Source organism: Thermothelomyces thermophilus, chromosome 6 (genome assembly GCF_000226095.1).
Source record: "Thermothelomyces thermophilus ATCC 42464 chromosome 6, complete sequence".
Classification (NCBI taxonomy): Eukaryota; Fungi; Ascomycota; class Sordariomycetes; order Sordariales; family Chaetomiaceae; genus Thermothelomyces; species Thermothelomyces thermophilus.
In genome coordinates, this window is record NC_016477.1 from 683048 (window position 1) to 705657 (window position 22610).

The 22610-nt window shown below is 51.1% G+C and overlaps 7 protein-coding genes across 7 annotated transcripts; 5 read left to right on the forward strand and 2 right to left on the reverse strand.

Annotated features, from left to right (window-relative positions):
* The first annotated feature begins 427 nt into the window (after positions 1–427).
* MYCTH_112714 (pyridine nucleotide-disulfide oxidoreductase-like protein) lies at positions 428–2320 on the forward strand. Its single transcript, XM_003665804.1, has 3 exons — positions 428–1639; positions 1844–2075; positions 2266–2320. The coding sequence occupies exons 1-2, from the start codon at positions 556–558 to the stop codon at positions 1987–1989; spliced, it is 1230 nt and encodes a 409-aa protein (XP_003665852.1). The 5' UTR covers positions 428–555; the 3' UTR covers positions 1990–2075; positions 2266–2320.
* Positions 2321–3576: 1256 nt separating this feature from the next.
* Positions 3577–4408, forward strand: MYCTH_2069031 (uncharacterized protein; the record flags this gene model as incomplete). Its single annotated transcript, XM_003665805.1, has 3 exons — positions 3577–3881; positions 3992–4256; positions 4367–4408. The coding sequence occupies 3 exons, from the start codon at positions 3577–3579 to the stop codon at positions 4406–4408; spliced, it is 612 nt and encodes a 203-aa protein (XP_003665853.1).
* Positions 4409–5238: 830 nt separating this feature from the next.
* MYCTH_97164 (uncharacterized protein) lies at positions 5239–6375 on the reverse strand (the record flags this gene model as incomplete). The annotated part of the gene is made up of 2 exons (XM_003665806.1): positions 5239–5262; positions 5305–6375. 2 exons carry the CDS (start codon positions 6373–6375, stop codon positions 5239–5241), a joined length of 1095 nt encoding a protein of 364 aa, XP_003665854.1.
* Positions 6376–6968: 593 nt separating this feature from the next.
* On the reverse strand, positions 6969–8925 carry MYCTH_72932 (histidine acid phosphatase; the record flags this gene model as incomplete). The annotated part of the gene is made up of 4 exons (XM_003665807.1): positions 6969–8221; positions 8337–8485; positions 8556–8689; positions 8757–8925. 4 exons carry the CDS (start codon positions 8923–8925, stop codon positions 7186–7188), a joined length of 1488 nt encoding a protein of 495 aa, XP_003665855.1. The 3' UTR covers positions 6969–7185.
* A 1471-nt stretch (positions 8926–10396) lies between these two features.
* Positions 10397–11394, forward strand: MYCTH_2129720 (uncharacterized protein; the record flags this gene model as incomplete). Its single annotated transcript, XM_003665808.1, has 4 exons — positions 10397–10511; positions 10850–11088; positions 11157–11279; positions 11374–11394. The coding sequence occupies 4 exons, from the start codon at positions 10397–10399 to the stop codon at positions 11392–11394; spliced, it is 498 nt and encodes a 165-aa protein (XP_003665856.1).
* A 573-nt stretch (positions 11395–11967) lies between these two features.
* Positions 11968–13297, forward strand: MYCTH_2309971 (uncharacterized protein). Its single transcript, XM_003665809.1, has 2 exons — positions 11968–12197; positions 12304–13297. Exons 1-2 carry the CDS (start codon positions 12080–12082, stop codon positions 13116–13118), a joined length of 933 nt encoding a protein of 310 aa, XP_003665857.1. The 5' UTR covers positions 11968–12079; the 3' UTR covers positions 13119–13297.
* Positions 13298–15045: 1748 nt separating this feature from the next.
* Positions 15046–17321, forward strand: MYCTH_85648 (uncharacterized protein). The gene is made up of 4 exons (XM_003665810.1): positions 15046–15249; positions 15351–15716; positions 15780–15797; positions 15857–17321. Exons 1-4 carry the CDS (start codon positions 15180–15182, stop codon positions 16975–16977), a joined length of 1575 nt encoding a protein of 524 aa, XP_003665858.1. The 5' UTR covers positions 15046–15179; the 3' UTR covers positions 16978–17321.
* The last annotated feature ends 5289 nt before the right edge of the window (positions 17322–22610 follow it).

Here is a 22610-nt window from a genome sequence, read left to right on the forward strand (position 1 = left end):
GAGACATCGGGGCCCCGGTGACCGTGTGGGTGGTGACACGTCCGAGCCCGCCATGGGAAGTGGGCCCAATTGGAGCCCATCCCGGAGAGCGGATCGGGACCTCCCATGGCGGGTCGAGCGATCATGAACTAAACTTTGCTTTCGGGCTAGGCAAGGATCGGCCCCGATCTCCCCGTCTACCGAGCTAGCCGCACAGATTGGGGCAGCTTCGTGGCGATCATCTGATGGGCAGCAGTAACTAGTGTATGCAGCGCGGCATCACGACGCTTGCTGGGGTTGGTGAGAGAGGGTGATGCTGGTGAAGGGCGCACAAAGTGAAATTTCTCAGAAAAACAATGTGTGGGTGACTCGTATAAAGGCAGTTGCGCTTTGCCCGCGGGCGGTCATCAGGTCCTTGAGTCCTGAGTTTCAAGGCTTCCGAAGGCTCACTCCAACAACGATTCCCTTCCTCTCCTCCCCCCCCCCTCTTCCCTCCCCATAACCAGGCCGTTAAGTCCCCCATCCATCCATCAAAATCCTGTCAAGACCAAAAAGGCCAATCTCTCCCCGCTCGCGATGCGTCCCTTCTTCATGCTGGCGCTGACGGCGCTGGCCGCAGTGGCCAACGCGGCTGCTCTCCCCCAGACCCAGACACAGAAAGAGCCCGGTCTCGGCACCGACTACGATGCCATCATTGTCGGCGGCGGCCCTGCCGGACTGAGCGCGGCCAGCGGCTTGGCGCGGGTGCGCAGGAATGTCCTGCTGATCGACTCGGGCGAGTACCGCAACGCGCCGACGAGGCACATGCACGATGTGCCGGGGTTCGACGGCGTCACGCCCGCCTACTTCCGCTGGGCGGCCCGCCAGCAGATCTCTTACTATAAGACCGTCACCATGGTCAACGGCACCGTGTTCAAGATCCAGCCCGGTAACGAGAAGAACACGTACTTTGTCGTGTCGAGTCGCGAGCCCGGAGCCGAGGGTGGCGAAGAGGTGAAGGAGCGCACCGCCCGCAAGGTCGTGCTGGCCACGGGCCTGCGCGACCTCCTCCCGGAGACGCCCGGCGTGCGCGAGAACTGGGGCAAGGGCATCTTCTGGTGCCCCTGGTGCGACGGGCACGAGCACGCCGACCAGACGCTGGGCCTGCTCGGTAGCCTCGACAACGTGCCGGCGGCCGTGCGCGAGATGTTGACGCTCAATCGGGACATCATCGCCTTCGTCAACGGCACCGACACCCCCGAGGTGCGCGCGGTCACCGAGAAGAAGCTCGCCCGCTGGGAGACGTACCTGCAGCTGCACAACGTCCGCCTCGACAACCGGACCATCTCGGCCATCGTCCGCCTCCAAAACGGCACCGACGGTTCCGAGGACCCCAGCCTGCCTACGGCCCCCGAGCACGACTTCTTCCGCGTCGATTTCACCAACGGCGAGCCCGAATACCGTGCCGCCTTCCTGGCCGCCTTCCCCTCCGAGCAGACCTCCAGCGTCGGCGAGGACCTCGGCGTCCAGCTGCTTGGCGGCCGCCTGTTCGCCAACCAGAGCGCCGGCCTCGTCACCAACATCCCCGGCGTCTACGCCGTCGGCGACGCCAACTCGGACAACACCACCAACGTGCCCCACGCCCTGTTCTCCGGGAAGCGCACCGCAGTCTTCCTGCATGGTCAGTTTTTCTTTCTTTTTTTAACCCAATGCTTTTTTACCTTGTTGTTTTTGTTCATTTTACTCTACCATTGTATTCAAGAATAAGACCCTGGATCTGTGCACACCTCGTCTTGGGTGCTTCAACATCACATGTCCCATTTATTTGGCTTTGTTACTCTCAGCTACGAATAGAGCATTTTAAACCACTAACAGCAATATACAGTCGCGATCGCACGAGAGGATGCTGAGAGGGAACTGAACGAGACCGAGGTGTCCAAGAGAGACCTCGAGCCCGTTGCGCGGTCGCTGTGGGACACCGTCAACGGCCCCCCTGGTGACATTCTCTACGCTGGCGAATTTGATCAGTAAACGACGATGAAATCAGACGAAAACTACCTCGAAGCCCGCCCCGACCCTCCCATGTCAGGGCTCAAATAATGTCTGGTAATCTGTATGTACGTATTCAAAGATGCTCCGTACATCATCCTAATCCCAGCGGTTCCCAATTGCACGCCCCGGCCTGCTTCTTTCCGTGCTCTCCCTTCATAGCTTTCGGATAGTGGCACCCAGCCCCGTCATTATTCAGAGTGGAACCGTCTTTGGTCCTCTTGGAACCGCTTCTCTAATTGCTCGCTTCCCGTGTAGCCGGTTCCGGCAAATAATACCCTAAGCCTAAGGAGCCAAGCGGAGACGATAAATTTCGCCCGAACCAGGAACCCAGGAACTTGTGTCCTCGGACTTCCGCCAACGTGGGAACGCGGAGATCAACGCTCACAGAGGTTCTGCATTGGAACGGGTGAACGAGATGAAGTTGCGGTGGTCAAATTAGACAAGACAAGCACCGGAGTGTGTTAATAATTAGTCCCGGTTGGCAAGTCGAACTAATTATGTAATTATGGCTCGAAAATGCGTGGAGACGCTCAGCTCTATGTATAATACGACCGGTAAATAAGCGTCCGTTTGGTACCGCGAGTTGTCTGGGCCAACGCGCTTATTATATAACTGATGCAGTACGTTGTCTATGGACGCGTCCATCATGTAAGGTTAGATAAAATAAGCCCTATGGATCTGGCAAACGGGCTGGCAAACGGAGTGTTCTTTGTTCCTATCCTCTACTTATATAGAGCTAACAGGGCCAGTAAACGTAGGAAGGAGACATCGCTCTTTTGAACTATTTACAACTTACTAACTTTCTTCTATCAATTGGAACCATCTTCCATCTATTGGAAACCATCTTCTATCAATAACCTATTAAACATGGGGTTTGGCAGTATATAGATAACTGTGCTTACGGTTTGGGTCAGAGAGGCACAAAGACGGGAGCAAGCAGGCTGTTAAACATCTCTAGCGGTCAAATCATGAACGGGAAAGGACTCTGCTGTCATGCGGTATTAAGACGGGTCTAATCACATACGGCGCCTCAACATGAGCGGGAAACCATCAACGCATTGCCCTTGTTGAGCTTCTTCTGTCACCGAAATCCGGAAGGGCCCGAACACCTCACTCAACCACGAAAATTTATACAAGGTGTTATATTGTCTGGCTGGGATGAGGCCCGAGAACCCAGGTATGGACTCGAGCCAAGGGATAAAAATAAAAATAGGCACCAGCTCAATTTGCTGTCATATCGAAACCAGCTCAAGGACCCTGACGGACGGTGTTGAGATCCCCGTCCTGCCAAACTCAGACACAACAACTCGAGCCCAGCCAATAATACGGGGCTTCGGCCGGAGATGAACACGCAAAAACACAAACAAGACCACTCCGCGGGACACCAGAGGGCCGAGGCGAGGTGGCGAGGAGCGCGCAGACGATGTCTATAAAGATGGCCATCCCTCTCGGACGCCATCAAGCTCCTCCCATCACCACTCCGGCTCCCATCGACCGCAGCAGTACAGCAGCACACTTGACTGGCCATCATCCCCACCAGCTTCCAGTCCGGACTCGATTTCCACCATGAAGGCCCTCTCGCTCTTGACCCTCCTCCCCCTGGCCGCGGCCGCGCCCACGAACACTCTTGCGGCCCGTGGCCTCACCGTCCCGACCGGCCCCGTGCCCGAGACGGTCCGGGTGGTGGGCGTCTCGCTGCTGGGATCCGGCTGCCCCGCGGGCACGGCCGACGTCCAGATCGACGCCACCAAGACCCTGCTCGAGGTCACTTTCTCCGAGTACATTGTCCAGACGGGACCCGGCACCAAGGCGGCCGACTGGCGCAAGAACTGCAAGCTCACCCTTAACATGGAGTTTGACGAGGGCTTCTCGTAATATGCTTTCCACCCTCTCTTTTTTTTTTTCTTCCATTTTTCTCTCCCTCCCAAAAAGAGATTCGGATGCTGACCTCCCTTACTCAAAAAAAAAAAAAAAAAAAAAGATTCTCAACCCTCGCGACCGACATGAGCGGCTTCGCGCAGATCCCCGCTGGCTCCAGGGGCCTGTGCACCAACACGTTCGACTTCACGGGCATCAGTGGGCAGTCATACTACTCGATCGCCCTGCCGGGCGAGCGCGAGGGCCCCTTCACGCTCAGCGCCGACCCGGACGTGGTCTCGTGGTCCCCCTGCGGCGTCACCACGGCCATCCTGAACATGAACACGCAGTGCAACATCTCCCCTACCCGCGACCCCGCCCTCATTGCCGTACGTCTCTTCTTCTCTTCCCTTCTATCCATTTTCCTTCCCCCCCCCACCCCCCTTCCTGCGCCTGCTAACGCTGATGGCGCCCGCAGGTCGATCGTATCAGCGGCAAGATCACGGTCAACGTCTCGCTCGCTTGGCGCAAGTGCGAGTAACTTTCATGTTTTATCTTTTTTTTGTTGTGTTTTTTCATTTCCTTTTGTACGAAAAGGCGATCGTTTCATCAAGGGAAAGGTGTAGGGTGAATGAAGGGGGACGATGAGGAGGATGAAGGATGATTGCTCTAGTCCGACGCGAATCTTGCATTCTTATGCAATGGAACAATGAAGAAATTTCTTGCTTAGTCCCTGCCTCTTTCAACCCCCTCAGGACCTGACGTTCGGATCCCCTCGTTTGCTTCTTTCCCAGGTACGCACAACCTTCCTCCCGATCCAACGCGACGCAACGCGGGGCTGCCTACCGTTTGCCAATGCTACATTGAATTCCTGGAGAACAGCAGATCGTAATTATGCTGTACGGATCCTGATATTTCCGGGCTCAGGCCGTCTGCTTCGCCGTGCCAGGTCTAACTAGATCTCGAATGGAACCTACATGCCCAGGTGCCTGTAATTAATATATTGATTAAATAACCGCTCCCTTCCCCACAAGACACATTATCGTGTTGCATGGCCCAGCCCTCCACCACGGCCCTATGCTTAATTGCTCTGCAATGCAGGGGCGCGGTCCATACTGCAACCAACCATCCGTCAGCCAGTCCTAGTCGGCAAAGTGTTTCGGGTGAGAGTTGGCCCTAAGGGAGGTACCGAGCCGCCGGCCGATTCGGCGGCCGGTTACCCTCGACGACCAGAAGGACGAGAGCTCGACGTGACATGCAATGAAAAGGCAAACAGACATCTTTCTTCTCTCTTTTTGACAGGCAATCCCTTTCTCGAACAAAGCATGACTGATAAATGGAGATCAGTCAGGACTGGACCATGAACAATCTTCACTTCCCGTGTTCTGTTGCACACTATTAATTGGTAGGTACCTGATCGGAACCCGGATTGCATACCACCCGGGCATAGCAGTACCGCCTCAACAGGCCCGTGAGCGCCGCCCTTCTCAGTTGGACGCACCAGGTACGAGGGAGGCACGAGCCGCACCTCCCGTCGGGGTCCACGGGGTCGCTGCGGTCGGCCGGCGCGTGCACCGCACAGAACCACCCGTCATGGCTCCGGTCCCAGAGCAGGAGCATTCTTCTCCCCAGCCAGGTCACCTTCTTGGTCCCCGACTCGCCCGTCGAGAGCGACCGGACGCAGTCATGGATCCGGTTCGCATCCCAGAGACCCCCGTCGGGGCACGGCAGGAGGCAGCTCAGCACCTCGTTCGCTATCTGGCAGTCGAGCCGAGGCATGGCAGCGAGCTCGCTGATCTTTCGCCGGTGATCGTCGCTAGGGAGCAGGTCCGCGGCGTTTGGGACGGATAACTCGCTCTTGCCCTGCCTTCTTCTTCTCTTCCGCTTGCGCGCCGCGTGAACCGGAGAAGGCGCTGGTCCTGTGCGGACCAGTGCGTTGCTCGCCCGCGTCGCGTCGTTGACCGTGTTGGGAGTGTTTACATCGGCGGAGTTGGAGGATGCTGTGCGAGGCGCAGGGCGACCCGTAGTAATATGAAGTTGTGTCGACGCTGTTGTGGCTTCCGCGGACTCTTGCGCGGACTTCTTTGCCGTCTCGGCATTGCCATGATCTCTCGTCTCCGCCAACGTTTCCTGGAGAGCTGCGATGCGTCTGTTGAGGTCAATCTTGTGGGCTTTGCATGTGTTAAGATGCTCGCCGATCTTGGCGCTGACCGCGTCCACCTTCGTCTCCAGACGACCCAGGGCTCTGAAGCCTTCGGAAATATCTCTCATGGCCACGGCTTTTCTCTTTGCCGCCTGCTCGTGCTCCAGAGATCGGCTGAGCGATGCCCGAAGTCGCTCCTGTAGCCGCTGGACCTGGATGAGAGATGCCTCCAGCTGCTCGGCCACACTGGTGAGCTGCGCATGACTGACCGACTTGTCCATGGTGTCGATCTGATCGCTCAATCGCTGGATCAGGGCTCGTAGCATCCCGTCTGCTTCTTTGTCGCCATCTTGAGCTGTATCCATATTATCGAGATTGTCTTTTGGATTTCCCCCACGCAGCAGCGCCCGCGTCGTTATTTGGGTTTTCCAGATGTAACTCGTGAAATTTGTTTCGGTCCGGGTGCGGATGGATGGAATTTCGAGTCGTAGTGAAATGACGAAATGATCTCTGGGCGCGAAATGGAGGAGCCCGAGTTGGGCTGAATGGGGCTTCGAGATTCCTCGGCTGGCTTTGATGGGCTCGATCGAGAAACTATAGGTCGGAAGTAGTGATTTGAAGAAAAGGGAAAAGGCGAGCCGCAATATTAGTGATTTGTTGATTCTGGTGGAACCTGGGCTCTGTAAAGATCATCTAATATGGTTGTGTGTTTCACTGGAGCATGGTGCTTTGGGATATGGGATGAAAAAAATTAGAGAAGGAAACCCAAGATTTCCACCACCTCGCTGCCACCACATTTGTTTAGTGCTGAACGACAAAATGTTGAAACCTGAGGTTGCCTATAGAGGCATTCCCCGGCCTAATTATTATTTAACTAGGCACCTACAGTATGTTTGATGTTATTACAGTTCGTTTGATGCCGTCTTGAGACGTCTATTGTTTCCATGAAGCAATAATTAACTAGTACAATTACTCCAATTATATTAATATACTACGACGTACTGTACACAGGCCATTGTTTGAAGAAACCCTCCTCAAAAGTAGCAACATTCCATCCCCTCCCCTCCCCCCCCCCAAAAAAAAAAAAAAGAAACAAAAAAAAACCACCCTTTCTGTTTTGCAACAGAGCTTCAGCCCTCGACCCACTCAATCATGAAATCGCGTGAGAATACGATTCAAGGCGTCACAATCTGCAGGTGCGGCTGGTCCAAGTCGGTCAAAAAACTCGCGCCCAGAACAGTCCGCGGCGTAGCGGGGTCGGTGGCGTTGCAGAGCGCCGCGAAGCTGCCGATGGCCTTGACCTTGCGCGCGATGTATGCGGCATAGTCAGTCAAACGGCACGACTGGCCCGGCCCGCCCTGGCATCCCGGGACGGGGTAGACAGCCTCGTTGATGCGGATCCTGACGAAGGTCTCGTTCTTTTCGCGCGCCAACCCCCAACCGCCGTGACTATTTCTGACTCTGCAGTTCAGACGCTCAAAGGCAATGGTGCCGCGCATCGGCGAGATACGCGAGCTGCGCCAGAGGCGGTCTCTGGGGATGTAGTTGACCGGGAGAGGTTTTTGTTTGTCAAACACACCTGTCGCGGCAGCGAGCTGGATGAGCTGCCCGTCGTTGACAAAGTTCATCAGCAGTCTTGGCACTTTGAAGAGGGCGCCGCCCTTGGCGATTCCCTGAGCATCGGGCCCATCGACGAAGCGCTGCATCAGTGCGTTCAGAAAGGGCGCCATCATCTTGGACGACACGCTCGCCCCGGGACCCAGGCCGTAATAGTACCGTAGGTCCTGCTGGTACTCGTACTGCTCCAGCTCCTCCTGTGTGAAAGTGTCGCAAAACGGCGAGAGGCGGCCTGTTATCTGGGACTCAAACCCGCATATATAAGGGAAGTCGTTCCACTGCGAGTCCTGGAGCGTCAAGTTCCCCCTGATGTACTTCGAGAGGCGTTCGATGAAAGAAGGCAGCCAACGGGAGCGCCAGGCCGACTGTTGCACCTCGCTGTCGTCCTTGAATGCGGGACACATGTCGGAAGGTGCCAGGGTGTTGGCAAGCTGGTCGGGGAAGCCTTTGCCGGTGACAGAAACGACCTTGCCAAGCAGCGTCGAATTTGGCCCCAGGTAGCCGCGGACAAACAGCTGGGCTGTTTGAATCACCCTAGTATAATTATTGGCCCAGACGTAAAAGTCTTCGCCCTCTTGGTAAAGGTTTGGGTAGCTAAGAGAATGAAACATGACGATCAGGTTCAGCATAATCTCACTCTTGCTTTGTGCTCCCCTCTGACTGTTACGAAGGTATCTTTGGACTGGTAAAGAGATGCAGAGCGACTAACCGAGTTCTTAGCGTGTAGCCCAGATCAGACAGCTCCTTGTAACCGGTCTGGCTGAGTTGGGAAAGCTGAATTTCGGGGTGCGCTAGGGGCGTGTCCCAACGGTGGACAAAGGACAACGGCCCAGATGCGGAGTAGTCGCCCTCCCTGAACTAGATGGAAATCAGCTTGACATAATTAATTACAGCGTGCTTCTGGTCGTATCCTGGATCGTCAACTTACACGGCGAGCCATGTCCAGCCAGCCGCTGTGAGCGCCTGGGTCTGGGTAGCGGGATCCGTGACGGAGGACGTAGGCCGCTTGGTCAACATAGCAGTTCTTGGGCACGTCAGGGGGAATTCCGTTGACGTTGGGAGCTAGCCTGCGGTTAGCAATGCCAGTCGTCCAGAGTTTAGAGTGTACGCTCCGGCTGCTTTGGCTTACCGGTAGTCCAGGGCCCGTTACCCCCAAGGTGCGCCAACGGATTCTTGGCCATGGCTCCATTGGGAAGCACAACGGGCTGCACGGGGTCCAGCGGCGTGCCGGCACCCGCTCGGGCATAGGCCATCCCGGCGCATGTCAGCACGGCGCTGATCGTCGCGGTAGGCGTCATGGTTCAAAAGTGACTGCTCGAATAGACACTGCAACCTGAGACGTGGGAGTCCGGGAGGTTCGATACTCGGGTGTCCATCAATTTGCAAAGCGTCGCCATGTCTCTTTTGTATGTGATGCCAGGTTCATCCAGCAGACTTCCGCAGGATCCGCATCGCGCCTCGGCTCTTCATCGATCTCATCTCCGGTCTTGCTGGGTGCACTAGGCCTTGCCGTCGGTGGTTTTTACCACGTGCGGCGGATATGCAGCCGAATCTGTTGATAGGAGCGAGCTGCGATTCAATTTGGAAAAAAAAGGGGGGGGGAACACACTGCGGGATCCCACGTGGGGGCGAATCCCATCATGATTCGGTCGCTAATAGCAGGCGAATGGGACCCTCCGCTCACGCTACGATATGATGGGACTACTAATGTTTTGGAGGAACGCCAACAACGTTAGCAAAGCTACCGGCTAAGCTATGTTAAGCCAAGAACCAACCTCTTAAGAAAGGGTTAGATTGAGCCATAATAATTAACGTACAACTTTGGAGGAACCCAATCTCCAGATGGCAGGGCAAGGGTCGGGATGCTTGAGCGTCCGTATGCCGCCGTAAGTCGGAACCCCCCCTAGTGGACCACCCCTACCTGTGGACCGCCCATTCCCATACAAACTCATACAAACTCATACTTTTCAATCCTACATTATACATCCCACAATAGTACAATAGACTTCAATCTTTAGAGGCAGATAGTAATATAGAAAGTATACTAAGAAATCACTATTTTATTTATTTAGAATAGCTATCAGAATCAGAAATAAGATCTGAAAATATTGTTAGTAGCTACTAATAAAATACTAAGGTTTCTTAACATCTTTTACATTTTAAATATCAACGTAAGATAACAAATAATAAGAAAAGCTACACTAAATATTAATAAGGAACATTTAAGGAACAATTTCCTATTATTATTTTATATATTGAATATCTAGTTGTTGTTTTGTTAAGGGAGGGTATTTTTCTATATATAACCCTGAGGGTTAAAGCTGGAGTGGTCCACAGGTGGGGGTGGTCCATATCCAGGTGGTCCGACTTATAGGCGGGAGTAGTTGCCTCTTCCGAAACTGTGCAGTGTGTGCTGATGCTGCCCAAGAGACGGAAGGCAAATGAAAGGCACAATATCGTCAGCTTCGTGACATTCTGCCTTGTTCCTACAGTCCTTCGCCTGGCCAAGTGAGTTTGACGAATGACCAAATTAACCGTCTCATTGATTGCTGGGTTGAGCCCATACCACTGCACGCGACAACACTACCTGAGCCGCTTATATAAGTTAAGCAGATTCTTCCAAGTTAGTGCGGCCAAACTTCTTTGTCTTGATCCGGGAGCGGCCAGTTTCGGTTGCGCTACCCGATTTCGTAGCGTGGCACTCAAGAGAAAAACAAATTTCAAAAATCAATCACTGGGCCTCGCGAACTTCGTAGTTGCACGAGACCAATGATCGGGCCAAATGAGAAGGAGCTTATGCGTAAGCGGGGAAGCTGGGAGAGAAACAGATTCTCCTACCAAGCGCAGCAGGGTGGCCTGTTCCCTGCTGCCTCGCGCAACCCCCGTCGGGCATCCATCGCTGCGTTGCTCGGCAGAACTCCGCAGAACTCTGAACCCATGAATGAATCGATGCCAAAGATCGGGCCTTTGTGTCCCAGCTGCGAACAGATATACCTGGCATTGCTGATTGAAGCCATACCTGTCCCCGCCTTGCGTAGCAGCCGCGGCAGCGTGCCCAGTTTCTTTGATTTATCTATCCAACAGCCTCTATTGTTTCCTTGTGCCGAGCAGAGAACCACTTCATGTGCACTATGCTCTCTCGTTTTCTCGTTGTCAAAGACCTCCTCTACCAGTGGGCCTCTCGAGCTCGCCGCTCTCTCCCCTCCATCTGAGACTACTCAGACGCACCATGTCCTCCGACACCCCAGGTCCAAGCGGTTCAATGGCGCGCCAGCATCCCCTTTACGCATAAGGGAGAGCCTCAACCGCAGCGGTATGACTTCTGGGAGCAGGAGAAGAGGATCGATACTCTGAGACCCATTTCCAAGCGGACCGGGACAGAGGGGAAGGCCACGGGATACAAGATCCGCTCCCCGTGGCAGATCAACGTTGCTGCTGCTGAAGTTAATTCTTACCTCATTGTCGGCAAGCCCTGTGCCTCTTCGAGGTAGTTACTTTGCTGTGGTGAAACTTGGCTAACGGCCGGCAGGATCTGCTGCAAGCCTGTCCATTCCACGTCGACCCTTCAAAAAACAAGAGTCACAGGGCACGGTTGGATTTCACGACACTCGCGCCGCAACTCCGTGTACCGAAATCATCCGAGTGGAGGGAGGTTGGCCATCCACTTACCTGCGTGGGATCACAGCTTTTTCGACGGAGTGTCAATCAGCAACTTAGTTATCATCTGCTGACGGAGTACGGAGTAGCACATTGGTACCTCGCCCTGACGAATGCCCAGTACCAACAAGGCTATGATTCTGGGGATTACATTCAGAAAGCTCGTGGCTAGAACGATTTCCACACACCTATATCTAGTTTGCATAGCGTGACGATATCTGCATCACGTTAGAAAGAAGACTGGGTGAACGCTGAGCGTGGGTAACTCTGTTCCACGTTGGAAAGACAATCCACGCAATATCGACTCTATCAAGGAGGGAGGGAAAACAAGCCGCCGTTACTGTGGAGGGGCGGCATTTACGTCCAGAATGCGTCTTGGCGATTGGAATCGGGGAACCCTGGTCCTGGCGCGTGGTTAGCTGTTTGAACTCCGGTTCATGTGAATGAGCCATTGTCGCGGATCCAGAAGGAAGCACATTGGTTGGCGGCATAAACATTGGCATAAACATTTTCGCTCTGTTGTTAGCTGTTTCGGTTGATCAGGAGCATGGAATGCCCGCGATGTCCACAGAATCGAGCAAGTGGGGGGGGGCCCCTCTTCTACTCTTTTTGAGCCACCCCGCGGGGACGGAAACTTACAGTAATTCGTAGATATGTATGTACATACATACATACATAAGGTACCCGTATATACCCCGCCGTGGGCCGACTGCCCCTCCATCGAACCCCAAAACATTCTCACCACCTGCGTCACCTGGACGACCCTTCTTCACTCTGCGATTGAAAAACGCAGCTATGGCAGAAGTCGACCTCCAAGCGGTCCATGACACACTCGTGTCGGTTGCCTTCGAGGCAGGGCGCATGATCCTGGCAGCCAACCCAAGCACCGGTTCCACCAACACCAAACTGAACGGTTTGAACAAGCCCCTCCTCCCTCCGTTTCTCCCACCCACCACCACTCACTCCTCGGAACAAAATGCAACGCAGCTGACCGCGTCCTCTTGCGCCTTCGCCCGCAGCCGTTGACATCGTGACCGAGACGGATAAGGCGGTCGAGCGGATGGTCTCGACCCGGCTGCGCGCCGCCTTCCCGACCTTCGCCTTCGTGGGCGAGGAGACGTACCAGGCCGGCGTGACGCGGGTCACGGACGCGCCGACCTTCATCGTCGACCCCATCGACGGCACGACCAACTTCGTGCACGGCTTCCCCAACGCCTGCGTCTCGCTCGGCCTGGCCGTCGACCGCGCCCCCGCCGTCGGCGTCGTCTACAACCCCTTCCAGGACCTCCTCTTCACCGGCATCAAGGGCAAGGGCAGCTACATGCAGCGCAACGCGTCGCTCGAGGAAGGGCGCGGCCGCGGGGAGAAGGTGAGGCTGCCGCTGAGCAGCGCCGGCGGGACGCGGCCGCCGCCCGCGCTGGGGAACCTGAGCTCGGCGCTCGTCTCGATCGAGTGGGGCAGCCAGCGGGACGGGGACAACTTTGAGCTCAAGGCGAGGACGTTCCGGAAGCTGGCGGCCTCCAAGGAGAACGGAGGCGGCATGATCGGCGGCATGAGGTCGCTGGGGAGCGCCGCGCTGAACCTGTGCGCGTGCGCGGCCGGCCAGCTGGACATGTACTGGGAGGGCGGGTGCTACGCCTGGGACGTCGCGGCCGGTTGGTGCATCCTGAACGAGGCCGGCGGTCGGATGGTGAGCGGGAATCCCGGAGGGTGGGAGACGGAGTTGGACTCGAGGGTGTACCTCGCCGTCAGGGGCGCCAGCAGCGGGCAGGAGGAGCTGGTGAAAGAGTTCTGGGACGTCATCGGCGATGGTAAGATGGATTACAAGCACTAGACGGGGTCGTGCCTGAGCCAGCCAGGCGGATAGGGAAAGACAGAGGCGGAGGGTCTTTAGACTGTGCCAACAATAGAATTAACAAGTAGATGTACGGCTTGGAAGTAATATACCATCACTGCTGTCCGAACTGCCATGGCAAAACCATTTCATCTAGACAATTCACAAGCACAATTGAGGACTTCGCCAACTTAGTACAATACCCAGTCCTTTGCAGTAGAATTTTGAGACCGAGAAGAGATTTGGGGATTTTTTTTCAGGGACGGGGATGTCCGATATCCCCAGGGATTTTCATTATCGTTTCAGGCCCCTGGGTGGAAGTTCGCAGCCGTACTATGTAAGGAGGACCCAACCGCCATATCCGCCATGGTCCGAAGTAAGGACCGAAAGCCGATAAGTGTCTGACCCTGGCATCCTCCACAAATAGGCATGGCTCTTGCTCGGCGGGTCCCCTGACTTCAGATAAAGCGTCGTGCTTGTCATCTGCACTACGGAATTACAATTGAAGTCCGTACCCCGCAGCAAAGTGCAAAACTGCATAGTAGTGTGTATAAAGAACTCGCAAAGAGCTGAGCATACGACGCTGGTATAGGTGTGTAGGCATGCTCCGTACGACGGTCATTTTAAAAAAAGCACAGACCACAGACCCCGATCCTGCAGGGCTCGGGAGGCGCAAAGCAAAGGGATTGGTTGACTCAAGGCGAGAATGATAAAAACTTATCAGCCAGCAAGGTTTGCTGCCAACTTGATGAGCCCAACCGTCGCCGTCCGGATATCGGAGGCTGCACTTATCATGATGAAACATATCTGCCGAAACAACATCTCATGGTTGATAAGGGCTCACCGCTTCGCATCGCTTAGCGCGGCATTGGCTCCCGACAGGCATCAATGCAGGACCGGAGAGGATGCTGATCCCTCTCGGCGCACGGCAACGGAGAGAGATGGAGGTAGAGCACAGCCGGAGATACTCGGATGGCAGTTGCCCCAGACCGACGGTGAAAGGCAACGTGGCGGTGGCCAGCCAATCCGAGCGTTTCCATGACCTGATGGAAAAGAGGGATGTCAAGCGACGGAGTATCGAGGCGCCAAACCAAGAATGCTTTCCCCACAAAAGCTTGGCGCGCTAGCGTGCGTTGAGGCTGCAAGGATTGCAGCCAACCCTTGTTGCCTGTTCTCGGTTCCTGCGCCACACTGTCTAGTTGCCGCCGGTCATGAGAAGGCCGTGCAGACCAGGACTCGTGTGACCGGGGTCTGAAGACGTGAAAAAGTAGATTCCTCTTTCCAATCTTTATAAACAACACATTATTGAACCATCTCGCCGATAGGAGTGTTGCAAGACTCATAGGAAAAAGACTGAGGTGCAAATACATTACACTAAGCCCTAACGTCCCACACCGTGTCCGTACAGTAAGCGAGCGCACAGGCGGGGCGTCCGGTCCGGGCTGCCGAGTGTGTTGATGAAACTTGCCAGAGGGGCAACAACGTTGGGGCTCGGTCCGAGACCCGATCGGCTCACTTGACAACAATCAACGCTTTCACTGAGCAGCGCGTGCCAATTGCAGATGACGCAGGAACGATTGGCCCTGTGGTTAAAACGGGGAGGGCACGGAAGCAGCAACCTGCATGGTGTCCACAGGCCCCTGTTCCGGTTCGTTCGTTCATGGAGACGGTGCCGGGAAACGGTCGGGGGACTGTGTCTGGAACCGGCTCGAACCCTCTCAACCCGGTCCTGGCCGGCCGGTCGAGAGCACGGTCCATTATCAACCGCAGCCCTGGGGCTCTGTCCAAAATTTTGCAGAGTGGCACCACGCCAGCCCATCATCTGCCCCTCCTTGGCTGGGTCGGCATTTTTCTTAAAAATCTCTTTTGTGTTCTCGGTGTGCCCGGCACCGGCGCCTACTTCCTCTTCTCCCAAAAACCACCCACCAGCGAACCTCCAGTGACCTCTTCTCACTGCGACTCGAGAGTGACAACTTGGGCAAGCAGCAGAGCGAGTTTACTGTGACGCAACACCGATTCGGTGCTGCGGACAGCGTAAGGTTGAAGCCATACTGCGAAGCAATGACTCTAACACAAAGAAAAAGTCACCGTGACCCGGATGCGTTCCCCACCGTCCAGCTCTTTGTCCTAGGTAGGTTGGCTATTCTATCCCCCCGCGCGATCGTGCGTTCCGTGTGTGAGAGTCCCAGGCCAAGGAAGGCTAATCACCGAGTACCCATGCGCATCATGCAGCCATCGTCCGCCTCGCCGAGCCCATTGCGCTCACCTCCATCTTCCCCTATGCCTGGGCTCTCATCAAGCGCTTCCAGGTCGGCAACGAAGATGACGCCTCGTTCTATGCGGGCCTGCTCATCTCGGCCTTCTCCCTGGCCGAAGCCCTGATGGGCATGTACTGGGGCAGCTTGTCGGATCGAGTTGGCCGCAAGCCTGTCCTGCTGCTGGGGTGCATCGGCACCATGTTCAGCATGATCGTGGTCGGCATTGCCCAGAACATCTGGATCGCCCTGGTTGGGCGTACCGTCGGCGGTCTGCTGAATGGCAACATTGGCGTCATCCAGACCATGGTCGGCGAGTTGGTTACGAAGCCAGAGCATGAACGTGAGTTTTCCTCATCCCGCCTTCGCTCCGGTTGTTGTGCATAGCATTTGCTGACTTTAGCAGCTCGTGCCTTCTCCATCAGTAAGTGCCGGACATACTCTGTCTTCCCGTTCTGTTTGGGACGTTACTAACCCCACAAGTGCCCTTTGTCTGGAGCATCGGAACCATCATTGGCCCTATCATTGGGGGTCTCTTTGCTGACCCCCACGAGTCATACCCCGACCTGTTTCCCAACGGCTCTCTCTTCGAACGTTTCCCGTATCTCCTGCCGAACCTCATCTGCGCCGCCATGCTCCTCGTGAGCATCATACTCGGCTACTTCTTGCTTGAGGAGACGCACCCTGACATGCAGCCGCGCGTACTCCTGCCAAACGACACCTTCCTCTCGGAGAACACGCCCCTGATCGAAACCTCGGACGCAATGAAGCGTCCGGCCGTCGACCTCCGCGACGAGAACTACGGCACCATGCGCTCGCGCGACGCCGCCGCCTCCTGTCCGACTCCTGGCTGGACTACCAAAGAGGGAGTACGACCCGCAAGTGTCTTCTGCAAGCGTATCATGGCCGTCGTCATCTCCCTCTCGATCTTCACTTATCACTCGATGACCTTCGACCACCTCCTTCCCATCTTCTTCGAGGATGACCGCGCCCCGACCTCGGGCGCCACCGTCCACGCCTCCCTACGCGCCCTCTCCGGTCTCGGCGTTCCCAGAAACAGCCTCCTCTACTCACCTGGTGGCCTGGGCCTCTCCATGCAGGCTGTCGGCGTCATCATGGCCGTGCAAGGCGCCATTGCCCTCTTCATGCAGGCCATCGTCTTCCCGCTCGCAGCCGAGCGCGTCGGCGTGTACCGGCTGTTCCTGTTCGTTACGGTGCTGCATCCGGTCGTCTACGCCCTCGTTCCCTGGTTGCTGTACGTCCCCGAGCCCTTGCTATACCCGGCCATCTACTGCGTCCTGGTCGTTCGCAACTTCTTCTCCATCCTGCTGTACCCACTCCTTCTCATCCTGATCAAGGAGGCGACGCCGAGCTCGACGATCCTGGGCAAGGTGAACGGCCTGGCGGCTAGCGCAGGCGCCGCGTGCCGGATGGTGGCGCCGCCCGTGGCCGGATATCTGTACGCCTTGGGGAAGAAAATGGATTGTACCGCGCTGGCTTGGTACGGGAGTACCGTCGTCGCCGTTGTCGGTGCGGTGCAGTGCTTCTCAGTTAAGAGGGACCGAGAAGATAATGGGAAGCGCCCCGAGGATGTGGAGGCATAGGAGAAGAAAAAAAAACAAAAAAAAACGCTGTACAGGATGTTGGCGGAAAGCGTTGAGAAAATCCGAAAAAGAAGCATTGATTTTGGCCGATGACATGGTCTTTTTTCCTGGTTGGGTTGATAGAATCGGCGGCTGGCACGCGATACACGGGCGTGGGCACGGGATTAGCACGGCACAAGGAGTTTCGGTTCTGTCACGAGGTGTGTTACGGTTGCCTGGTTAGCGGGGCGTTGAAATCGGTATGATGACTGTTATGACTTGGTGATGAAGTCATGGGTTCACCAGAGGGGTTTGCTACGGAGACCGGAGATAGAGAGGTGATACCAATGAAAAACCAATAGTATAACTTGCAGGTCGATTATAATTAGTGTTATCATCTATAACGGTCGTGGCATCCCATGGATAAGCGGCACTTGTATAAACTTTGCCGCTATGCTCGTTCGTTTGACTTTCGTGTTCCTTCCTCTTGCTACTAAATATCATATCTGAGTAGCAATTTAATGAGAGCGGAGCGGTCAAAAGAAGAGGGAAAGAAAGCCCGAGATAACGATGCAAACTACCGAGGTAAGCTCGACATTGCTTCCTAGTCTATACTTACATCTTAATTCCGTCTACGGGTCATTCTCCCTTAAATGGTGAAACACTGTCGTCACTGTGTGTTTACCCTGGATGCTGGGAGCGCGAAAGCACGTCCAACATGATGGAATAATTTACACGGAGGAGCACGGATATGCGCGATAAGTAACCCTGTAAATAAACTTCGACATTTGCCACAACCAGCTGCAGGGTGTTCAGATCATGAGCTCGATTCCTGCCTAGGGAGGCAAGTACCTATCTTCTCCCCGGACCTCCCTATAAATATCGACCAAAACTTGAATTGCGCTCGAGGGATGCTGTTAGGGGCACTAGGGTCAAGTGACATTTTCAGTTATCTGCAAAAGTATCTTACCGAGCGCGAGGATGACCATGCAAAAGGACGTTGGTTATTATAGCATTTGGCTATCTGTAGGTCAGATCTGACTGACCTACCAACAGGGATAACAAGCCAGGGTTAACATGTATTTAGACAGCTTCTCTAAGTGCCTCTAGCACTTAGAACAATCAACACTTTTATTACCTACTTCTATAGACCGTAACAGTTAGTCTAGGAGTGCTACCTACTATATAAATACCGCTATAGTATCGTACCTTTATAGCCCCTCTAAACTATACTAGTTATAGCTACTAAGCTATAGCAAGTAGTACCTACTACCGGTTTAAATCTATAATCTTGTTACTAATTGTAAGCGTTTGAACGCTATAAGAGACTATTTGCCTAGGTAAGCAATTATATCCTTCTGCTTAAGTAGATGCCTAAATGGTTAGATACGATAGTAATAGTAACTCTATTAAGATCTAATAAACGAGCCTAAACTATAATAAGTATATTAGATCTACTGCTTTATCGTTAAAAACGCCTACTAGCGTTAGGTTTAGAGGCTTACCTTAATGGAACTTCGAATCCTTAAGCTAGTAATATTTCTTGAAGAGGCTAACTACTATTTAGCTTATATATAAGACTTTAATAACTACCTAATTAATAAAGATTACCTAGAGTTATAAAATCTTAATAAGTATACGTTAAAGGGACTTATAAACTGCTTTATTAAGTGCCTTCCTTAGCTTTTGGATTAGGCGCTTATTCTATTATTACTATTAGAAGTAAGAACTATATTAAAAGTATAAGTTTAGGAGGAATCCTAATTTAAGGGACCTTTAGAGACCTTAAAAATGCTAAGTCCTAATGGCCTAGTTTAATAATTTACTATATTACTAGAAACAGCTCTATAAAGGATAACTCTACCTATTAGCCTACTAGAGCTACTAGAGATACTAAGGCCTAAGCTAAACCTAATAGGTCTAAGTTAATAAGGTAATTAGGTACTAAGTAGACCTATTAGTAAGCTAGTGCTAACCCTCTAAGGCACTACTTAGCACCTCTAGAACTAAACCTCTGTCTAGTTAGATAAGGAGGAGCCTCGGCTTAAAATGTCTAGGGCGTCTAAGTATTCGCGGTCATAGCAGGCAAGTCCGACCATCTGGATAGCAACGACGATAAGGGCAAAGGCGGCGATAGTGATATCCCTCTAGATAGACGTAAAGGAGTCTACTTACGTAGAAAAAGATATCCCTAACTTATAAAAGAAAGAAAAACTATATCCTACTACTCTAATCTATTAGAGTAAATAAGTATTAAAAGCTATCTATTGTTCTTGTCTTTCTTATCTAGCGCCCTTAGATAGGTAACTCCTATTTATATCTATTATATATAGTAAAGCTCTATAGAACTAGAAAAACAAAACTATACCTTATATTCCTTTAGTTATATTAAGAACTTCTAGCCCTAGTCTATACTTCCCTTTCGAATTTGCCCTAAGGCTCCTATTAGCAAATTTAGACCTAAAACCTTATTTACGTTCTTTATAATACCTAGCTTACTTAGCTCTACTATTACCTTTAGGTAAGGGCTATTTCTTAGATACCTAATGCCTTTACTAGGCTTTTACTTTAGTATCTAATATATCTTAGCCTATAAACTATAGTAGGTATTTAGGAACTAGCTTAAGATCTTTAGGCCTTAAACGTTTAAATAGTAAGGGCTAAGTCTATTTAGTAGGATTATTATTAGGATAACGCTAACGAGCCTATCCTTTCTTAGTAGCTTAGGTCGAGTATATCTCTTATATCTATACTAGCTTACTTACCTTTGTCTTAGTCTAACTAGGTAGCTATTATATTACTAAAGGTACCTACTTTATTAGTTACTATTATTATAACCTTAAAGGTTTTCCTTATCCTTCTATAGCTATAAGTTACTCCTCTACCTATTTTACTATATACTAGTAGATAGCTATCCTTAGCTTATAGAGATACTTAAGCGCCTATTAAAGTAGCTAAGGTAGCCTAAGTCCCTTAGGTACCTTGCTAAAGAACCGCTAAATAGTATTATCTAAAGGAACTTAGCGATCCTTTTTTATAACCAATTACTCCTTTATCAGTAGTAGATTATCCTTTCCTTTCTCTATCTAGATAGAGATAACCGATTTTGCCTATCTTAGTTCTAGCTATAGCTATAGAACCGGCGGCCTATAAAGTAGCTTATCTATAGGCTACCTAGGTAGTTAATAAGGGTAGATATCCTCCTAAGGGTTCTTTAGCTTTTTTAGCTAAAAGGAGCTATTAGGTGAATAGCCTAAAGCTATCTAGATTATTCTAAGCTAGAGCATTAACATCTTATTCTTAGCCTTTATTACTTTTAGCCTTATATATAGATATAACAAACCTAACTTAGACTTCTTCTAAAAGGGTTCAGACAAAGGTAGATTAAGCGGGATAAGTAGGCAGGTCGTCTAAAGGATTTAGTAAAGCCAAAGGGTTTATAATAACACTATAATTATCTCTTATAGTAGTTAGTAATACTTAGTATAAGTACTATAATTATAGGTTACTATTACTAGTAAACTCCTAGAGTCTATCGTAATAAGTGACTATCTATATATATATATAATCCTAGGATCACTAATAGTCATAATAATCCTCTATACTAGCTTACCTAGCTCATGTCGTAAGTTAGTAATCCTCTACTAGGATCATTTCTTGCCAAGTATAATCCTATCTTAATTAGCCTATTATTTCTACTATCCTATTAGTCTATTAGGGGGGCGGCTTAAGCAGTATCCTATATATATATTTCTATAATACAATGCCCTTCTATGACAAACCCAACTTAGACTTCTTCTAAAAGGGTTCAGACAGAGGTAAATTAAGCAGGACAAGCGTATAGGTCGTCTAAGGGATTCGGTAAAGCCAAAGGGTTTATAACAACACTAGAGTTATCTCTCATAGTAGTTAGCAGTACTTAGTATAAGTACTATGATTATAGGTTGCTATCACTAGTAAACTCCCAGAGTCCACTATAACGAGTGATTATTTATATATATATATACTTCTGTCGGTCGCTTATAGTCCCTTCCTAGCCTGCCCTAGGATCGCCTTTAGTAGCTGGCTATCCTCCGCTATCTTTCCCTTTTAGTAATTGTTCGCCCGTAGTAGCCTATACTCCCTAGCGATCCCGTATTAGCCTCGCTCTGTGCCCTTCTTGATTGGTGGCTCGTTTAGCCTACTACGCCCTACCGGGTTATGGTATATGGTTGGCTTGTGACACAATGCCCCCTCTTTAGGGCTTTTGACCTAAAAGCTTCTTATAACTTGTTTTAAATACTATTAATACCCCTTTTTTTCCCTGTAGGTAACGTTCTTCTCTTACTAGCTTCCTTCTACTATGGCTAATTATATTCCTAGGAACTGTTACGATCTTAAGCATAAACGATACGCTATTATAATTAAGATTAAGCAAGAGGGTTACGAGGTCGCTATACCTTGCGAGCGTTATTAGAATACGAAGCCGTAAAAGCGTTATATAATAATAGAGGGTTTGAACAAGTGTTAGAACTATATTTGTATAGGCAAGAAGTATAGTAGCCTGAACATTATAGATGCCTATAGGTTCCTTATTGTTTTCCTTTATAGTCCTAGGTTATTAACTGTCTTAGTCCTTTCGAATTTGTTAGAGCAGGAGAAGGTTTCGAAAGAAATTACTAAGACCGAGGCGCTTCTTGCTTAGATACTAAGCCGTTTAAGTTAATTACGTCGTTTGTAGCAATCCCTACGCGATTATGGTACCGAGGTTTTTCGTTGTAGTGTAGCTTGTCTAGAGGAGGAGGAAGAACTAAATACTCCTCTACCAATATCGGAGACGTAGACCCTCGCGGGTCAGGCTTAGGCATTAGGTACTTTTGACGTGCTTAATTAGGAGTTAATCGGGTTAGATCCTAGTTCTAATTCTAGTAGGTTCCCCTCTTTTTCTATTAGGGAATAGGCTTTAGAGCCGGTTCTTATAGCTAGTTAGGATTCTGCTAGTAGAATTACTTTAGTTTCTTAGGGTAACTTAGGTTCTTAACTAGTTCCTATAAGTTATCTTCTAATTTAAAATCAAGCTATTTAACTAGGTACTATAGTTCTCTATTAATAATATATAAATCTAGGATTTCTTTAATGTTCTATTTTTCCTCTTTGTCCTTTACTTCGATATATATAGCAACCTTAGCGTTCTTTGGCGCTAGTTCGAGAAGTAAAATATAAAAAACATCCGTCTATAGTTATATAGATAATAGTAACGATAGTTAGTGGTTAGATATCAAGATTCGTTCTTTAATAATAAAGGGTCTAACCTTTTTAAAGTCTAGCTTTATATTTAGTCGTTTGGTTTGTAGGTTTCGTACGATCAGATAGACTTTGTCTCCCCTCTCTAGGCAAGGTCCCTCGAGCCTATATTTGTTATAGTAGTTCTTTATTCTAGTTCTGACAAACTCGAGTTCTTTTTTAAGCTTCTTATATAGTATGTATATTTGTTCTGCTTTGACTGCTGCTCTCGGCACTATGACCTCTAGTCCTTGCCTAAGGTCTACTTTATATCTATAGTTTGCGAAGAACGGTGTGACTTTAGTCGTTTCTATTAGTATTATATTATAAGTAAGTTGTACTATTGGTAATAACATGACCTAGTTATCTTGCTAGTAGTTAACGTAAGAACA

Excerpts from the sequence above, each read along its gene's own strand:
- MYCTH_2309971 (XM_003665809.1), top strand. The coding sequence starts at position 12,080 with ATGGCAGAAGTCGACCTCCAAGCGGTCCATGACACACTCGTGTCGGTT. Across the intron at positions 12,198-12,303 it reads CACCAACACCAAACTGAACG|CCGTTGACATCGTGACCGAG; the intron begins GTTTGAACAAGC and ends CTTCGCCCGCAG.
- MYCTH_85648 (XM_003665810.1), top strand. The coding sequence starts at position 15,180 with ATGACTCTAACACAAAGAAAAAGTCACCGTGACCCGGATGCGTTCCCC. Across the intron at positions 15,250-15,350 it reads CGTCCAGCTCTTTGTCCTAG|CCATCGTCCGCCTCGCCGAG; the intron begins GTAGGTTGGCTA and ends CGCATCATGCAG.
- MYCTH_112714 (XM_003665804.1), top strand. The coding sequence starts at position 556 with ATGCGTCCCTTCTTCATGCTGGCGCTGACGGCGCTGGCCGCAGTGGCC. Across the intron at positions 1,640-1,843 it reads CACCGCAGTCTTCCTGCATG|TCGCGATCGCACGAGAGGAT; the intron begins GTCAGTTTTTCT and ends AGCAATATACAG.